This window comes from Macaca mulatta, chromosome 19 (assembly GCF_049350105.2).
Source record: "Macaca mulatta isolate MMU2019108-1 chromosome 19, T2T-MMU8v2.0, whole genome shotgun sequence".
Taxonomy (NCBI): domain Eukaryota; kingdom Metazoa; phylum Chordata; class Mammalia; order Primates; family Cercopithecidae; genus Macaca; species Macaca mulatta.
In genome coordinates this window covers 20754129-20772584 of record NC_133424.1, presented here as the reverse complement: position 1 = coordinate 20772584, position 18456 = coordinate 20754129, and the positions used below count along the sequence as shown (strand labels likewise).

Sequence of the window (18456 nt, the reverse complement as noted above, 5' to 3'; positions counted from 1 at the left end):
TTATTACTTTATTCAATAGGGATAATTATAAGTAAACACAATTTTAGTATCTTTTATTTCACTAAATTGGAATGCTGCTATTACAAATGAAATAAAGACAGGTGATGTGGTCACCCAAAAACCATGATAGCTCTTCAGTTAACTATGTTGGAAGTTCTAATATATTCCACAATGTGAACACAGTTAGATTCTATTTCTTCATCAAAAAGTGTTGGAAGTTGTCAGATGTATTTCAATATAGAACACCCCTTCAATGGCTAGGAAATGAGAGAGCAGCAGAGATGGGAAAAAAAGCTTTATAAAATTCTTATGAAATTCTGCCCCCTTTCTTCATAATGCTCATGTTTCACATGCTGAGAGTAATTGTGCACTTTGGGTGTTTAGAGAGAAAATGCTTTTAGGGGAATATTTTCTGGTTGACTTAATCTTATATCAAAACTGAGCTTTTTATTAAGATCTTTTTAACTTTTTTCTCTCAAAATTATCTTGCTCAGGTGGAGATCTGTTTTTCTCTCCAATAATTTGGGTGTCTGTTTCAGAAGCCCTATTAGTATCCCATGGTGTCTGAATGAGGTAGGCTGTCACCATGAGAACTTTTGGAGCTATCTCTATCTGGACTCATGCTGGAAATGCATCTAAATTTTTTCCATGTCATCATAATTAAAAACTGGGGCTGAAACACGTCACATTCCCATTATTGTGAAGGTGCAATTCCACTCAAGAGGCCTCCAGGGTCTCCTCCTGCAGCTCAGGCTTTCCTCTCTGATGTGACACTAGAGTGCTGCTGTGGGAATTGTGGTTCACATAAACTATGAGCTGTGCTCAAGGCTGTGCCTCAGTGGCAGATGATAGAGGTCAAGAGAGGACACTGGCAACCAGGAAAAAGCAAGCAAGAGTGCTGTAGCCAATGCCATAGAGCGCAGAGCCACTGCTCTAAAATGTAAGTAGCCAAAAGGATAGAACTCTTTTCAACTATTTTTGTAGCAGAGTGAAAGCCTACCTTCAGCAAGTACCTGGTTTCAAAAAACCAGTGAAACCTGGTTTCAAAAAACCAGTGAAAAGTTTATTTGTCATTGAATATAAACAATTAGCATACACAGATAGCCTCTTCAATCTCCAGGTGAATTTAGGATGAACTATGACATGGTGCTGGAAATTCTTATATTTGTGGACTAATTTTGGTGACCATCTTTCTGTCTCTGCAGTCTTTTTTTTTTTTTTTTTTTTTTTTTTTGAGACGGAGTCTCGCTCTGCCGTCCAGGCTGGAGTGCAGTGGCCGGATCTCAGCTCACTGCAAGCTCCGCCTCCCGGGTTCACACCATTCTCCTGCCTCAGCCTCCCGAGTAGTTGGGACTACAGGCGCCCGCCACCGCGCCCGGCTAGTTTTTTGTATTTTTTAGTAGAGACGGGGTTTCACCGTGTTAGCCAGGATGGTCTCGATCTCCTGACCTCGTAATCCGCCCGTCTCGGCCTCCCAAAGTGCTGGGATTACAGGCTTGAGCCACCGCGCCCGGCCGACTCTCTGCAGTCTTTTAAGCAGATTGACTATAATGCATGTCACATTCAAGTTTGATTGTGTAACAAAACAGTTTTCTTTCTGTTTATTATTGTAGAATTTTTCTGGGGCTGGAGAAAATTTTTCATTTAATTATTTTTTCCAAACACTGTCTGTAATTACCAGATGTGATATAAACATATAAGGTGCCAACCAGAATTTACTATAGGGGGGACTTTCCCTCAGACTTCTGGTCAACTCACACTTGTGCAACAAAGTGCATGCTGTCCCCTAAATATGCAGGCAGAATTGTGTTTCTGCCTGTTTGTTATCTATAGTCCTCTACAGTCAATTCTACAGAGGCTGGACCAAATTTCTACCAACTTCACCGGGCAACAATCATTTTATCTCCCTCAATGATTCTTGTTATCTTCAGACCTGAAACTGATTCAGAGACCATAGGGCCCAGAAACCTAATCAGAGTAACATGTATTCATTGAGTACACATGTAGACATGAGAATCTCCACTTTCCCCTTTTTTCTCTTGGTAAAATGATCACAAATGTGCAGGTAAGACCTGCTGCTACTCCAGCCATTCAGGCCCTAAATCTGCAGCTCTACATTTTGTATCCAGGTCTCGAGATTTGGGAAATGGAAAATTTTTATCTAAAACATGCATGTACTTTTGGTTATAAAACTCAGACATTGAAAGTGCTGTTATGTCATTCTCCCCCTTTGAATTATGTATTCATCTCTTGAAACTGTTCACTATTGGCACAGGTAGATATATATAAAACTAACAATACCACATTGGACACTATCTCGTACCCTAAACCATAATGGTATATATCTAATCAATAACCAATGTTATTTCTTTAAATAAAAAATAAATAAAAATTTCTGACAAACAACTATCAGTCCACTCTCTGTCCCTTTGTTTATGTCTTTTTTTTTTTTTTTTTTTTTTTTTGAGACGGAGTCTCGCTCTGTCGCCCAGGCTGGAGTGCAGTGGCCGCATCTCAGCTCACTGCAAGCTCCTCCGCCTCCTGGGTCTACGCCATTCTCCTGCCTCAGCCTCCCGAGTAGCTGGGACTACAGGCGCCCGCCACCTCACCCGGCTAGTTTTTTGTATTTTTTAGTAGAGACGGGGTTTCACCGTATTAGCCAGGCTGGTCTCGATCTCCTGACCTTGTGATCCGCCCGTCTCGGCCTCCCAAAGTGCTGGGATTACAGGCTTGAGCCACCGCGCCCGGCCTGTTTTTGTCTTTACAACTCCTCTTGCAACTGCTGCTAATCAAAGTTAGATTCCAGGCAACTTGAGTCTTTGCTCCCATGTTATAATCCTTAAACTTGACCCAAAAAAACTGTCTACTTATATTAATGTTGTGTCAGCTTTTTTTTTTTTCCCCATAGAGACTTATTACTTAGAATGTGCTATTAGGGAATCTCTTCTCTGATTGCACTCCACTTGCTGTAACACCAAAGGATGCAGAGCCTGGTGGATCCTACCTAGAATCTGCAGATAAGCCTGGGCTTTACAAAAAAGCATCGGACTTTGGATAGAGAATGTACAGAAAACTAAAAAAGGTATTTTCTGCATTGTGAGATGTCAACATAAACATCTTACAGCCCCCATTTGGGAGTGTGGCTCAGATTTTTCTCATCTTGTTCATTGACCTGCTATAGTTATGTGAGAGTGTCCAGGAGGAAATAGAAATCTGATGGCAGAATCTGTAAGTGTAAATAAGCATCTTAGGATTGAGAGATCAAGGCCACAAAATATCCAGAGCCATGACCACAACTATGTTTACCTGTAAAATGTGTTACTGGAGTAGAGTATTTTTGTTCTTTCTCTTACCCAAGAGCTAGCAAATCAGAATGGGTGATCAGTTTCTGGAGCATTTTCTACTTAAAATCAGCCTGAGTCTCTCCAGCCTGGCTTATCATTGAGACATCAGCCCATGGTCACTTGGAATTCTCTCACAATCACCTAGATGTCTTTGAGGCATTTGGGAATATCCAGAGCAGAATTGTGTCAGGTTGATAAGAGTGATGAATTCTGCTTCTGTCTCAGTGTAAGAGAAATCAGTCATCCTTTGTTTGTTCATCCCATCCTACAAGAGGTATCTTTGGTTGGTACTCAGATGAGAATTTATCCAGTTTTCTGGTACTTGGATGATAAACAAGGAGACCTGGAGACCCAAGTAGATAAACTCGTTACTTCCATTTCATATGGCCATTAAAAAAATACATGGGGGGGAGGGATGGCTTTGGGAGTTATACCTGATGTAAATGACGAGTTGATGGGTGCTGATGAATTGATGGGTGCAGCACACCAACAGGGCACAAGTATACATATGTAACAAACCTGCACATTGTGCACATGTACCCTAGAACTTAAAGTATAATAAAATATATATATACACACATATATATATAAATAAAATTTTAAAATGAACCTCTTAAAAAAAATCCCTTACAGGTACAATTTATCATTAAATAATCATAATGATAAAAAAAAAAACATGAAGCAGTCATGGTTCCTACAATCCAGAAACTTTTAGTCTAGCAACTGGATAAATAGTTGAATTAAGCATTATATGGTTGCTACAATATATAGATGTGTCCAAAATCTTGGGCTTTATTTACACCACTTTATACTGTTTTGACTTCTGATGTCTACACCTGAAGTGATATTTATGAACAGAATAATTGTTACAGTTTTTTGTTTTTTGTTTTGTTTGTGTATATGTGTGTGTGTGTATATATACACACACACACAGAATCTTACTCAGTTGCCCAGGCTGGAGTGCAGTGGCACGGTCTTGGCTCACTGCAATTTCTGCCACTTGGGTTCAAGTGATTCTCCTGCCTCAGCCTCCCAAGTAGCTAAGATTACTGGCCACAGCCATGGTGCCCAGCTAATTTTTGTATTTTTAGTAGAGGCGAGGTTTCACCATCTTGGTCAAGCTGGTCTTAAACTCCTGCCCTCATGATCCACCCACCTTGGCCTTTCAAAATGCTGGAATGCCACTGCGCCCAGCCGTACAGTTTCTTTTACCTTGCTAATTTTACATATTTATTTTCTACTAAAATTATCCTAGGAAACCTTAAGGGATTTGTTTAAATTACATATTAGCATATAGTATAAAGTTAACAGGGCAGTAGCTAGAAAATATTAAAATTACAGAAACTCTGGGATTTAAGTTTCTTTTAGGTAAGCTTAGAAAAACAAAACTGGAAGTATCCCAGTGGCATAGAGAACATAATTCTACAAACGATCCTCACCCTGCCCCAGACCTGTTCAGATTCACGTTTTTTGGAGGTCTTATGTAGGTCCAGACCTACCCTGGAGTCTTGCCTCACAGAACTGATTGGCAGGGATAAGAGCTTTAGCTGGTGAATCCTGCAGCATTTCTAGAGCTGCTGCTCACAATTTCCTGAAATCCGAAAGCAGATAAGTACAAAAAATAAAGTATATATTTGAGGGTCTTCATTTTTAAATTTTCTATGAAAACGAGTGGATGCAGAGACATTCTATTTAGCAACTTGTTTTTTATTCCTGCAAATCCAGTAGTTGCTCCATAAGTCACAAAAAAAGTAAATATAAACAGAATAAAATTTTCTCTAAAATAATTTTTCTAGGCCGGGCGCGGTGGCTCAAGCCTGTAATCCCAGCACTTTGGGAGGCCGAGACGGGCGGTCACAAGGTCAGGAGATCGAGACCATCCTGGCTAACCCGGTGAAACCCCGTCTCTACTAAAAAATACAAAAAACTAGCCGGGCGAGGTGGCGGGCGCCTGTAGTCCCAGCTACTCGGGAGGCTGAGGCCGGAGAATGGCGTGAACCCGGGAGGCGGAGCTTGCAGTGAGCTGAGATCCGGCCACTGCACTCCAGCCTGGGTGACAGAGCGAGACTCTGTCTCAAAAAAAAAATAAAAATTAAAATTAAAAAATAAAATAAAATAAAATAATTTTTCTTTTTATATCTCATTCATCTGTCTATACTTAGCTTTTATTCTATACAATTTTTTTAAAAAGTTGATGACAGAAAAACGGAAGAAATTAAAATGCTGGGCCTGTTTTCTAAATCCTGGTAATTATCAAATCCTTAGTACCAGCTCCAGGGTGTTATGAGAATTAAATTACATAATGTGTTATGCCCAGCACAGTGCTCTGTATCATACTTGAGCACGTAGTAACGGCTTAATAAACATTGCACTAGTACATGAGTACATGTTTTTTAAATCCAGATTTATTCAGACACTGCTGCCTTCTGTTTCTTCTGCAAACTTTAAAGAGTCAGCAAAGAATATAAAACTTTAGGATGGAGATGAGTTGTCCTTATTTGTACCAGAAGTAGCACAACAGTGCTAAGTGTAAGGGACCTCGCCTTTGCCTGCTTTTTTAACTAATGCTAATAATGAGCCAAGGAGGAGTAACATCAGCATTGACAGGGAACTTGTTTAAAACACTGATTCATGGACCCTTTTCAAACCTGCACAATCACATTACCTAAAGTGGGGCCAAAATTACCAAGTGATTTATAAGCTCTTTAAAGCTTGAGAGGCAATGCTTAGCTTTAGTGGTTATCAGCCCAGACTTATTAGGATCACATGGCCAATACACAGAAATCTCTTGTCCCCTCCCCACAGCTTCTGTTTGTTGTTCTGGGTGGAAGCATCCATGGTGTTTTAATGAAGGGCCTCATGTGACTCTAAGGTGAGGCGAGAATCAGGTATGAGGCCTTCAAAATACATTCATGAGAATTAAGTTCCACCTTTGCACTAAAGCATGGCCACAGGACCTTTTCTGTTTTGGCTTGGTATGGACAGGTCAGAGTGGTGCATATTTGTATTACTGTATGAAGCAGGTACTATGTGCCCAAGATTGTGATACAGAGCACTGTGCTGGGCATAACACATTATGTGATTTAATTCTCATAACACCCTGGGAGCTGGTACTAAGGATTTAATAATTTCCAGAATTTAAAAAAAGTGTCCAGCATTTTAATTGCTTCTGTTTATCTCTGCAGGTTCTGTAGCAGAAATTGCTGCTGTCTGCGGCAGGAGAGGGCACCTGAGGACAGGAAAGGAGAAACTTACTTTTTTATCTTCATGGAGCCGCACATTTTTCTAAATCTCTTCTGCTTTAAGGGACAGAAATGGGTCGACTTTTTCTGTCTTTTCTGCCAGTTGATGTCATGCTAGCAGGTAAACATGTGGTACTGACACCCTTAAAGGCATGTATGTTCTCAAGATGCAGGTAAAAAAAAAAAAAATTCCAAAAATGTATTGCAACGAAAGAAAGCACCAAATAACTATAATATAATTTATTGCTTGCAAAAATATAGGCAGAAAAGGGCTTTCTTTTCTAAGGAAGGGCAAACAAGATTAGAAGGGAGGTGGGAGGGGAACGGCAAATGGAGAGTGAAAAAGTCAGATTTTAGATCACAGAATTTCTTACCCTGAAATCAGCATGTTCTTAGGAGGGACATAAAATGGGATTGTATGTTGACCCAGAATGAGGGTAGCTCAAAGTTCAGGAGCCTGAGAGAAGATAAACTTAAGTAAAGTTTGATTAAGAAATATTTTATTTTAGGCCGGTTGCGGTGGCTCAAGCCTGCAATCCCAGCACTTTGTGAGGCTGAGGCAGGCATATCACCAGAGGTCAGGAGTTCAAGACCAGCCTGGCCAACATGGTGAAACCCTGTGTCTACTAAAAATACAAAAATTAGCCGGGCATTGTGGCAGGTGCCTGTAATCCCACATACTTGGGAGGCTGAGGCAGGAGAATTGCTTGAACCTGGGAGGTGAAGGTTGCGGTGAGCCGAGATGGCCCAACTATACTCCAGCCTGGGTGACAGAGCGAGACTCCATCTAAAAAAAAAAAAAAAAAAAAAAAGATTGATTTTGACCACTGATGGCAAATTCAGCTTTTTTTTTTTTTTAAATGAGAAAAAGGAGAAAATGTGCAGAGTGTGTGTCTGGCTGTGTGATAGGTAAGAAAAGGGAGCATCATCTTAATCATAATGGGAAGAGTGTTTCTTTCCATAAACTCTTCCTGAAGCACACAAAGGAAGGAGAATTGTATTAATCGCAAATATTTTTCATAATTCTGTGTTTCATCTTTCCTCATCTCTTTTCTTTGTTCTATGCATTTCTTCCATTTGACTTTTCCTGGGCCACATCTTATGTATGAAACCAGTAAACATAACTACAGTGTTTTGCTCAGTTCTGTGAGGAGCTCTACCAAATTATTGAGCTTCAGGGAGGTTATGGGAGTCCCCAATTTTTAAACAGTAGCTCAGAACCATAGATGGGCCCATAGGGTTTGTGACTGGCATCTGCAGTGAGAACAATATTGTGGGACCGAGCCCTGAATCAGGGTCTGTGCTGACCCTGGGTAGTGTTAGAATTCAAATGTTAGACAACGAGTTGGTGTTGGAGAATTGTTTGATGTTCAGCAAACTCTACAGATTCGATGCCAGAAAAAAGATACCATGGAGGCCTGGCCTGGAATAAAACTCTGGGTGTCTGGGAATGGGAGACTCTGCTCTCCTGTACCCAGGTTGTCACACCACCCATTGTCCTGTGATTCCAGGTCTTCTCCCAGGATGACAGAGGACTGAAAACTTAGAGGAAAGGAGCTCTGATGATGCACCCCCTTTTCTTACAGCGGCCACCACTGGATTCCCACCCACTCCCAAACACACACACTAGATATTGATGTGTCCACACTCCTCCCAGGACTAGGCACCACCCTCAGGGACTTCACCATGACATTTTTGATCCAAGCATTTCTAGACAAAAAGTCAAAAGTATCTATAAGTTTCCTTGCATATCCCCATCCCCAGACACCGAATCTGCAGCAGCAATCAGTTTTCTCCACCAACCTAGGGTTCTGGCCCTCCTTTTCACAATCTCATCTGCCTACATGCACACAGAAATAAATCAGAGTACAGCCCCACCTAGGCCACTATCTGTAGCAAAAATCTGTCCATTCACTTACATTGCACTCTCTCCCACCAGGGGATTTTTTTTTTTTTTTCTTTTAGCTTTTATTTTTGGTTCAGTGTACACATGTGGGTTTGTTTTACAGCTAAAATCATGTCATGGGGGTTTGATGTGCAGATTATTTTGTCACTGAGGTACTACCCATAACACCAAACAATTATGTTTTCTGATCCTCTGAGTCCTCCCACCCTCCAGCCTCAGCTAGGCCTCAGTGTCTGTTGTTCTCCTTTTTGTGTTCTGTGCTCTTATTGCTTAGCTCTTACTTAAAAATAATAACATGCATTTGTTTTTGTGTTTCTGCATTAGTTTTCTTTCTTGTTGTTGTTTTTTGTTTTGTCTTGTTTTGTTTTTTTGAGAAGGAGTTTTGCTCTTGTTGTCCAGGCTGGAGAGCCATGGTACCATCTTGGCTCATCACAACATTTGTTACCCAGGTTCAAGTGATTCTCCTGCCTCAGCCTCTCGAGTAGCTGGGGTTACAGGTAGGCGCCACCATGCCTAGCCCACTTTGTATTTTTAGCAGAGATGGGGTTAATCCATGTTGGTCAGGCTAGTCTCAAACTCCCGACCTCAGGTGATTCACCTGCCTCAACCTCCCAAAGTGCTGGGATTACAGGCGTGAGCCACCACGGGGTTAATCCATGTTGGTCAGGCTAGTCTCAAATTCCTGACCTCAGGTGATTCACCCGCCTCAACCTCCCAAAGTGCTGGGATTACAGGCGTGAGCCACCACGTCCGGCCTCTGCATTCATTTTCTAAGAATAATGGTTTCCAGATTCATCTGTGTTATTGCAAAGGACATGATTTTTAAAAATAGCTACCCAGTATTTTGTAATGTTTCCGTACCGTATTTTGTTTTTACTAAATCTTTTATTTTATTTTATTTTTGGAGACAGGCTTATTGCCTAGGCTAGAGTGCCAGGGCATGATATTGGCTTACTTTAGCCACAATCTCCCAGGCTCAAGTGATTCTCTCCTACCTCATCCTCCCTTGTAGCTGGGACCACATGCGTGCATTACCACGCCTGGCCAATTTTTTTTATATGTATATATTTTCCGTGGAGATAAGATTTTGCCATGTTGTCCAGGCTGGTCTCAAACTTCTAAGCTCAGGCAACCCACCTGCCATGGCCTCCCAAAGTGCTGGGATTACAGGCATGAACCACAACATCTAACCATACTATATTTTCTTTGGATATATACCCAATTATGAGGTTGCTGGGTCAAATGATAATTCTGTTTTTAGTTGTGTGAGGAATCGCCACACTGCTTTTTACAGTTGTTGAACTAATTTACACTGCCACCAGCAGACTATATGCATTCCCTTTTCTCTGCAACCTTACCAGCATCTGTTATTTTTTGACATTTAAAAAATAGCCATTCTGATGGGTGTGATGTGGTACCTCATTGTGGTTTTTCTTTTAATTTCTCTAATAATTAGCAATGAGCATTTTTTTCACATGCTTGTTAACTGCACATTTGTCTTTTGAAAAGAATATGTTCATTTTTTTCTACTTTTTAATGGGGTTGTTTGGTTTTTTTCTTGTAAACTTGTTTGAGCTCTTTTTTTTTTTTTTTTGAGACGGAGTCTCGCTCTGCCGCCCAGGCTGGAGTGCAATGGCCGGATCTCAGCTCACTGCAAGCTCCGCCTCCGGGGTCCACGCCATTCTCCTGCCTCAGCCTCCCGAGTAGTTGGGACTACAGGCGCCCGCCACCTCGCCCGGCTAATTTTTTGTATTTTTAGTAGAGACGGGGTTTCACCGTGTTAGCCAGGATGGTCTCGATCTCCTGACCTCGTGATCCGCCCGTCTCGGCCTCCCAAAGTGCTGGGATTACAGGCTTGAGCCACCGCGCCCGGCCATCTTGCAGGGTTTCTTATAATTTTAAGTTTTACATTTAAGTCTTTAATTTATTTTGAGTTGATTTTTGTATCTGGTGTAATGAGGAGGTCCCATTTCATTCTTCTACATAGTGCTGGGTAGTTATTCCAGCACCATTTATGAAACAGAGAATTCTTCCCACATTCCTCTTGTCAGCTTTGGCAAAAATCTGATGGTTGCAAGAGGGTGGTATTATTTCTGGGCTCTCTGTTCTGTTGCATAGCTCTTGTTCATTCATGGATTTTTTATAACATATTTCCCTCTTCTGCATTTTCACCCATAACATGCTTTCAAGTGCATACAGTATGCAAAATTCAGATGTCCAAGAGTTCAAAAAATTTAAAAAGTTCCAAAAAAAGGTTTTATACCATGGAGCTGGCAAATTGGAACAGGTGATCTAGTTTCTGGAGCTCCACCAGGACGTTCCATTTTCTACTTAGAATCAGCCTGAGTCTCTCTAGCCTGGCTTATCATTGGGCCATCAGCCCCTGGTCACTGGGAATTCTCTCATGATCATCTAGGTGCCTTTGAGGCATTTGAGGATGTCCCAAGCAGAATTATGTCAGGTTGACAAGAATGGTTAATTTTCCTTCTGTCTCAGTGTAAGAGAAATGAGTCATCCTGTGTTTGTTCATCCTCTCATACAAGAGGTGTCTTTGGTTGGTACGCAGATGAGAGTTTCTCCAGTTTTCTGGTACTTGGATGATAAACGAGGAGAAGATCTGGAGACTCAAATAGATAAACTAGTTGCTTCCATTTCATATGGCCATTAAAAAAAAAAAAAAAAAAAAAGCCATGAAGTAGTCATGGTTCTTACAATCCAGAAACTTTTAGTCTAGACTAGCAACTGGGTAAATAATTGAATTATGCATCATATGATTGGTACAATAAATAGATATGCCCAAAATCTTAGGCTTTATTTAGGCTATTTCTTTACATTGTTCTGACTTCTCATGTCTACACCTGAAGGGATATTCATGAATAGAAAAATTGTTATTATAATTTCTTTTTTATTTTTGAGATGGAGTCTTACTCTGTCACCAAGTCTGGAGTGCAGTGGTGCAATCTTGGCTCATTGCAACCTTTGCCACCCAGGTTCAAGCAATTCTCCTGCCTCAGCCCCTCGAGTAGCTAGTATTACAGGCACCTGCTACTGCACCTGGCTAATTTTTGTATTTTTAGTGGAGGCGAGGTTTCACCATCTTCGTCAGGCTGGTCTCAAACTCCTGACCTTGTGTTCCACCTGCCTCAGCCACCCAAAGTGCTGGGATTACAGGAATGAGCCACCGCATCAGACCATATAAAATGTATTTCTTTTATGTTGTTAAGTGCGTGGTATTTATTTTCTAATAAAATTACACAACAAAACCTGAAGGGATTTGTTTAAATTGCATATTAGTATATAGTATAAATTTGACAGGGCAGTAGCTAGAAGAGATTAAAATTACAGAAACTCTGTGATTTAAGTTTCTTTCAGGTAAGCTTACAAAAAACAAAACTGTTAGTACCCCAGTGACATAGAGAACAGAATTCTATAGGGTCCTCACCTCGTCCCAGACCCGTTCAGATGTACCCTTTTTGGAGGCCTTATTTACGTCTGACCCTACCCTGGAGTCTTGCCTCACAGAACTAATTAGAAGATATCAGAGTTTTGGCGGGTGAATCCTGCTGCCTTTTTCTAGAGCTGGTGCTCACAATTTCCTAAAACCCAAAAGCAGATAAATGGGAAAAATAAAATATGTATTGTAGAGTCTTAGTTTTTAAATTTTCTATTAAAACCAGTGGTTACAGAGACATTCTCTTTAGCAACTTGTTTTCTATTCCTGCAGGTCCAGTAGTTGCTCCATAAGTCACAAAAAAGTAAATATAAACAGAATAAAATTTTCTCTAAGCTACGGTAAACTCTATATCTCTTTCATCTCTCTATATTTAGCTTTATTATTTACCTTTCATGACAGACAAACAGAAGAAATAAAAATGCTGGGCCCTTTATCTAAATCCTAAAAATTATTAAACCCTTAGTACCAGCTCCCAGGGTGTTATGAGAATTAAATTGCATAATGTGGGATGGCCAGCACAGTGCTTTGTATCTTACTCTTCAGCCCATAGTACCTGCTTAATAAACATTGCATTAGTACATGTTTACATGTTGTTTTTTAAATACAAACTTATTCAGACATTGCTGCCTTTTGTTTCCTCTGTAAACTTTAAAGAGCCAGCAAAGAATATAAAACTTCAGGATGGAGATGAGTTGTCCTTATTTGTAGCAGACGTATTTGGTTGTGACAAGAGTGCTAAGTGTAAGGGACCCTGTGCTGTGACTGCTTTCTCTAATGTTGTTAATGCACCAAAGGGAAGCAACATCAGCATTGACAGGGGACTTGTTTAAAACACCCATTCATGGACCCTTTTCAAACCTGCAGAATCACATTACATAAAGTGGAGCCTAAATTACCAGTGACTTATAAGCTCGTTAAAGCTAGAGAGGCAATGCTTAGCTTAGTGGTGATCAGCCCAGGCTTCTCATTAGGATCACGTGGCCAATTTTGCAGAAATCTCTTGTGCCCTCCCCACAGCTTCTGTTTATCATTCTCGATGGAAGCATCTATCATGTTTTAATGAAGGGCCTCATGTGACTCTAAGGTGAGGCCAGAATCAGGTATGAGGGCTTCAAAATACATTCATGAGAGTTAAGTTCCACCTTTGGACTAAAGGATGGTCAGAGGGCTGGTTCTATTTGGGTTCAGTAGGGACAGGTCAGTGTGGCACATATTTCCATTACTGTAGCAGAAATTGCTGGTGTCTGGCAGGGGAGGGCACCCGAGGACAGGAAAGGAGAAACTTATATTTTCATCTTCATGTAGCATGTCATTGTGCCTGAACCTCTTCTGTTTTAAAGGACAGGAATGGGTGGACTTTTTCTGTCTATTTCTGCCAGTTGATGTCATGCTAGCAGGTGGACATGTGGTACTGACACCTTTAAAGGCATATCCTTCCGATGCAGGTGTAATTTGTCCAGAAAATCTCATCTGAGAAGGAATTCCAGAGAAGTAGGAGATAGAAAAAAAAAAAGGCTTTTCTTCAGGTAAATATGTCTCAGATGAAGAGCTGTGTCCACTCTGCCTCCTGGACTGCCTTGCTTTTAGTACTCGCAAACCTTTACCTTTCTACATATATTTTTTCCTCCCTAATAAGTTTGATTTAACTACTTGTTAAAATTCTTATGATAGTCAAGTGTCTCTGAAAAATGTTATTTCCTGTATTCCAGAGCCATCTCTGCATTCTCTATGTCATAGCTCTTATATGTCATGCAGGATTCCCAGCAAGGATTTATGATGTGCAATATTAAAAATGTTCCTTTTGTGGCTGTTGAACATGGAAAGATGAAATTATCAGGCTTCCACTGGGCAAGTTTCTCATAGAAGTTTACTGTTTCGGCCGGGCGCGGTGGCTCATGCCTGTCATCCCAGCACTTTGGGAGGCCGAGGTGGGTGGATCACGAGGTCAGGTGATCGAGACCATCCTGGCTAACACAGTGAAACCCTGTCTCTACTAAAAATACAAAAAATTAGCTGGGTGTGGTGGCAGGCATCTGTAGTCCCAGCTACTCGGGAGGCTGAGGCAGGAGAATGGCCTGAACCCAGGAGGCAGAGCTTACAGTGAGCCGAGATCGCCTCACTGCACTCAAGCCTGGGCGACAGAGCGAGACTCCGTCTCAAAACAAAACAAAACAAAAAAAAACCTTTACTGTTTCATGCATATGAGTCAAATCCATAAATGACAATATCCAATTAGTCCTAAAAATGTCCTGAGTTCTTGTTTAGTTTGAGGCAAGGATAGGGAAACAATTCTCTTTCAGGTCCTATTTTTCATTTACCTGCACTGATTAGGTAGCCTAAGCATTTAACTTCAGGTTCTACATACTGAAGTTTCCCTTTTGAAACCCGCAACCCCTCACACTGCAAGTGATTGAGAATATGTGTAGTCACCTACTTCTTTTACGACTTGACCAGATATAAGAAGATCATCCACATACTGAAGCAGACATATTTGTTTAGGGACTGTGGCTTTTTCTAGTACTTGTTCTAGGATCTGAACAAACAGGTTGGGGGAGTCTGCGAAACCCTGGGGCAAGACCGTCCATCAATATTGTTGTCTCTGCCCCGAATAGGGGTCTTCTCACTCAAAAGCAAATATATCTCAGCTATCCTAAGCCAATGGGCATGCCCAGAAGGCATACTTCAAATCTGTCATTGTAAACCATCGATGATCATATGGAATTTTGCTAAGAATAGTGTAAGGGTTGGGAACAACGGGGTGAGTGGTCTGGACTATTTGATTAATAGCTCTAAGTTCTTGCACCAATTGATATGATTCATCTGATTTCTTGACAGGATTGGTGTTATTGTAAGGAGACATACAGGGTTCAAGAAGCCCATCTTTAACGAGACCCTCAATTACAGGCTTCAGCCTTACTCTGCCCTCTAAAGGAATGGGGTATTGCTTTCTCCTACTATTTCCCCAGGGGTTTTTAGTTTGATATGTATTGGAGGGATTTAGAGCATCCCTCTATTTTCTTCCTTTGACCAGACATCAGGATGAATATATTTCTCATCCACAGCAGTTAAGTGTAGTGAAAGTGAGGATTCCTTTAGGGCCCACTGGAAGGTCTATGCCTAGCCTTAACATTAAGTCACTTCCTAGTAGATTAGTTCCTACTTCAGGAATTAATAAAAATTGAATATGGGTAAATCAATCTTGATATCTGACTTCTGTGCTTTCTAAAAATTTTTTGCGTAAATCCTTCTCCTTTTATCCCAGAGATTAAAAGTTCTTTGGAAGAGCAGGTGAGACCAGGTGAAGGGAAACAAACAGAGGAGGGTGAAGCCCCTGAATCGACAAGAAAGGTGATAAATTCACATTTAGGTCCCACCTCCAAATTTATCAAGGGCTCCTGGTGGGACTCAAAATAAAAAAGGTGGGGCCCCTGACTCCCCTATTGTTCCTCAAAAGTCCTGAGTGTGAGAGTTTCTCTCTCTCTAGTTCAGGACACTCCCTCTTGAAGTGGTGTGTTTTTTCCACATTGGTAACATCTTGTCCTTCTCCCTTCTCAATGTTAGCATTCTCTGCCCTTGCCCCCCTATACTCCTTAGGGGGCTTATTAGTTGAGGGCCTTGGCCCTCCAGATGGAGGCTTGGGTCCTCTTAAGACCGTTCTAGGCCCCTTATAATCTCTGGCCCCTTGTCCAGCTAATTTTTATATTTTTAGTAGAAACAGAGTTTCACTTTGTTGGCCATGCTGGGGTCTCAAACTCCTGACTTCAGATGATCCACCCGCCTCAACCTCCCAAACTGCTGGGATTCCAGCCATGAGCCACCACACCCAGCCTGTTTCTCTATTTTATCAGATAGTTTAAGTAAATGAAACCATACTTATACTTGTATGTTAATTTTGTATTTTGCTAATTTACTGAGTGTATTTATTAGACAGGTTTTAATATACTATTTATGGTTTTCTAAATATAAAATTGTATAATCTGCAAACAGCAACTTTTTACTCATTTTTCTTTCATTTCAATGGATTTAAAAACATTTTTTGACTAATTCCTCTGCCACATACTTCCAGTGCTACATTAAAATAGAAGCATTGACAATGGGCATAATATAGCTTTGTATTGGTGTCTGAAGTTGATGGAGCAAACACCTCTTCAAGTTTTCACACACTGATTTTAGAAGATAAAGATCGTCTTTTGTTGGGCCCTTAGGGTGATGAGATGCCCTCTGAATTTGTAGTGAAGAGGGGTTGTAGCTTGGTCACAAGGCTGCTGGGTCTGCAGAAACTGAGTAATTGAACCACTTCAGGGACCCCTGTACAGGCCAAGGTCTGCAGGCCTGCCTGCATGGCTATAAACATGTGCCTTCCTCCAGGTCTTTGGAATGGGAAGACCTCTGCCAGACTGTGGCTGGGAGGAGTTTCGGATGATTACAGAGTAAGTTCAGAATTCTTAGTGGGACCAAGTTGGGTGAACCCTTTCCTGGTCTGTAGCCAAGAACAGTGGTCAGGTAGTTTTCCATCTGAATGAGGGCCTGCCTTCTGAATAGAACACTTCTCAACCTTAAGCTTTAACAGAGTTTCACAACTCCATCCCTGGATCTCAAATCTCTCATAGAGGCACTTATTTTAGAGATGACATCTTGCTACACAACACAGGCTGGTCTCGAAATCCTGGCCTGAAGCTGTTCTCCATCATTGATGTACCATGTAGCTGTCATTACAAGTGTGAGCCATAATGCCTGGTTCTCTAATAAAGGCATTTATTTATTTCTCTGAGACTCACTCTCTCCTTCAGGCTGGAGTGCAATGGCGCCATCTCACCTCACTGCAACCTCTGCCTCCTGGGTTTAAGCAATTCTCCTGCCTCAGCCTCCTGAGGAGCTAGGATTACAGTCGTGTGCCACCACAACCGCCCATTTTTTTTTTTTTTTTTTTTTTTTTTTTGTATTTTTAGTAGAGACAGGGTTTCACCATGTTTGCCATGCTGGTCTCAAAACTGCTGACCTCGTGATCTGCCCATCTCAGCCTCCCAAAGTGCTGGGATTAAGGGCATCAGCCACCGTGCCCAGCCAATGAAGGCATTTTTGTCAGGGATGGCTGATTATTTTTTTGCTGTAAGGGGATATCAAAATAGGGCATTTTTAATCTTTTCATCTTACTGATGTCACTCTCCCTATACCTTCTGTTTTCTATTTCAAATTTGTCTGTAATTTTAGATTTACATATTTAGGACAATATGTTAGAATTTGCATGTTATGCCTGAAGTAAATTACATAATTAATAGGCACTCTATATTTACCCAAATAGTTACTTATAAATTTAAGTTTGCTGCAGGCAAGAAGGAATTACAGGATTTTCATCTACTTTCTTCAGCCTATATCTAAAGAATAACATAGTTTATTTCCTAATATTTTCTTTCACATATCAGAGTGCCTAACCCTATTCTGCAAAGTATACATTTATATTTTCTGTGTTTAACAATGTAAAACTTGGCTTCTCAAGTTGGATTGCAGCAGTTTCATTTTGTGTGAGAATAGCATATATTTTAAACATAACAAGTAACCCTAGTTTCTTTTAAATGCTTATTAAAAGCTTCTCACGGCTGGGTGTCGCGGCTCACGACTGTAATCCCAACAGTTTGGGAGACTGAGGCTAGCGGATCACGAGGTCAGGAGATCGAGACCATCCTGGCTAACACAGTGAAACCCCGTCTCTACAAAAAACAAAAAAAAAATTTAGCCGGGCGTGGTGGCAGACGACTGTAGTCCCAGCTACTGGGGACACTGAGGCAGGAGAACGGAGTGAACCCAGGAGGCGGAACTTGCAGTTAGCTGAGATCGCATCACTGCACTCCAGCCTGGGCGATAGAGACTCCGTGAAAATTTTCTGCTGCTTTTGTTATCTACATAAACAAAGATATCACCTGCAAATAATAATTAACTAATTTAGAGTTTTATTCATTACAAATATTTTTATTTAACATCTTTTTTTTTGGCTTAAATTATTTTTCCTTTATGCATCATTTTATACATTCACACACATAGGATAATAAAAATATATCCAATTACTTGATTTTGGTTGAATTTTCATTAAAATAAGTGTTAACAATGATTATTTGTTTTCTGTTTGAAGAGGGCTTTTATTGTTATACTTAAGAGTGTTGTTTCTGGAGACAAAGCTGCCTATAATTTAATAGGCAGATTCTGAAAAAAATTTGACACATAAGCCATAAAATTTTACATTAATAAATAAAAGACAAAGCAGAAAGCATAGATTTGCTTTCAGCATTCTGGAGGTGCTTAGTTTTTTATTAACCACCTTATTAAAATAATTTGTTTTGTTCCAATAATTGTTCTTTTCTCCTGAAAATAAAAATTTAACCTATAGGAACAATATTCTTACATTCATTTGCTGTTTAAAGCCACTGGCAAATTGATTAGTAAAGATATTACTTTATTATGTACCAAATAGTATATTGCTACCACCTTTTACCTACACCTTTGAGTAAGGTGGGA

The 18456-nt window shown here is 40.6% G+C and overlaps 2 protein-coding genes and 1 long non-coding RNA gene across 3 annotated transcripts in view; 2 read left to right on the top strand and 1 right to left on the bottom strand.

Moving 5' to 3' along the window:
* The window catches only part of LOC144336937 (uncharacterized), a 53681-nt gene extending 51275 nt beyond the window's left edge, over window positions 1-2406 (top strand). Inside the window, exon 2 of the long non-coding RNA XR_013409372.1 lies at window positions 1401-2406. This is a non-coding gene — a long non-coding RNA (uncharacterized LOC144336937). The remainder of the gene's footprint in view (window positions 1-1400) is intronic.
* Window positions 1-18456, top strand: part of ZNF682 (zinc finger protein 682) — a 240482-nt gene that overhangs the window by 105203 nt on the left and 116823 nt on the right. The window lies entirely within an intron of this gene.
* Window positions 1-18456, bottom strand: part of LOC100429350 (uncharacterized) — a 278342-nt gene that overhangs the window by 231732 nt on the left and 28154 nt on the right. Inside the window, 1 exon segment of the mRNA XM_077978589.1 lies at window positions 6808-6814. Coding sequence (XP_077834715.1) covers window positions 6808-6814 — 7 coding nt within the window.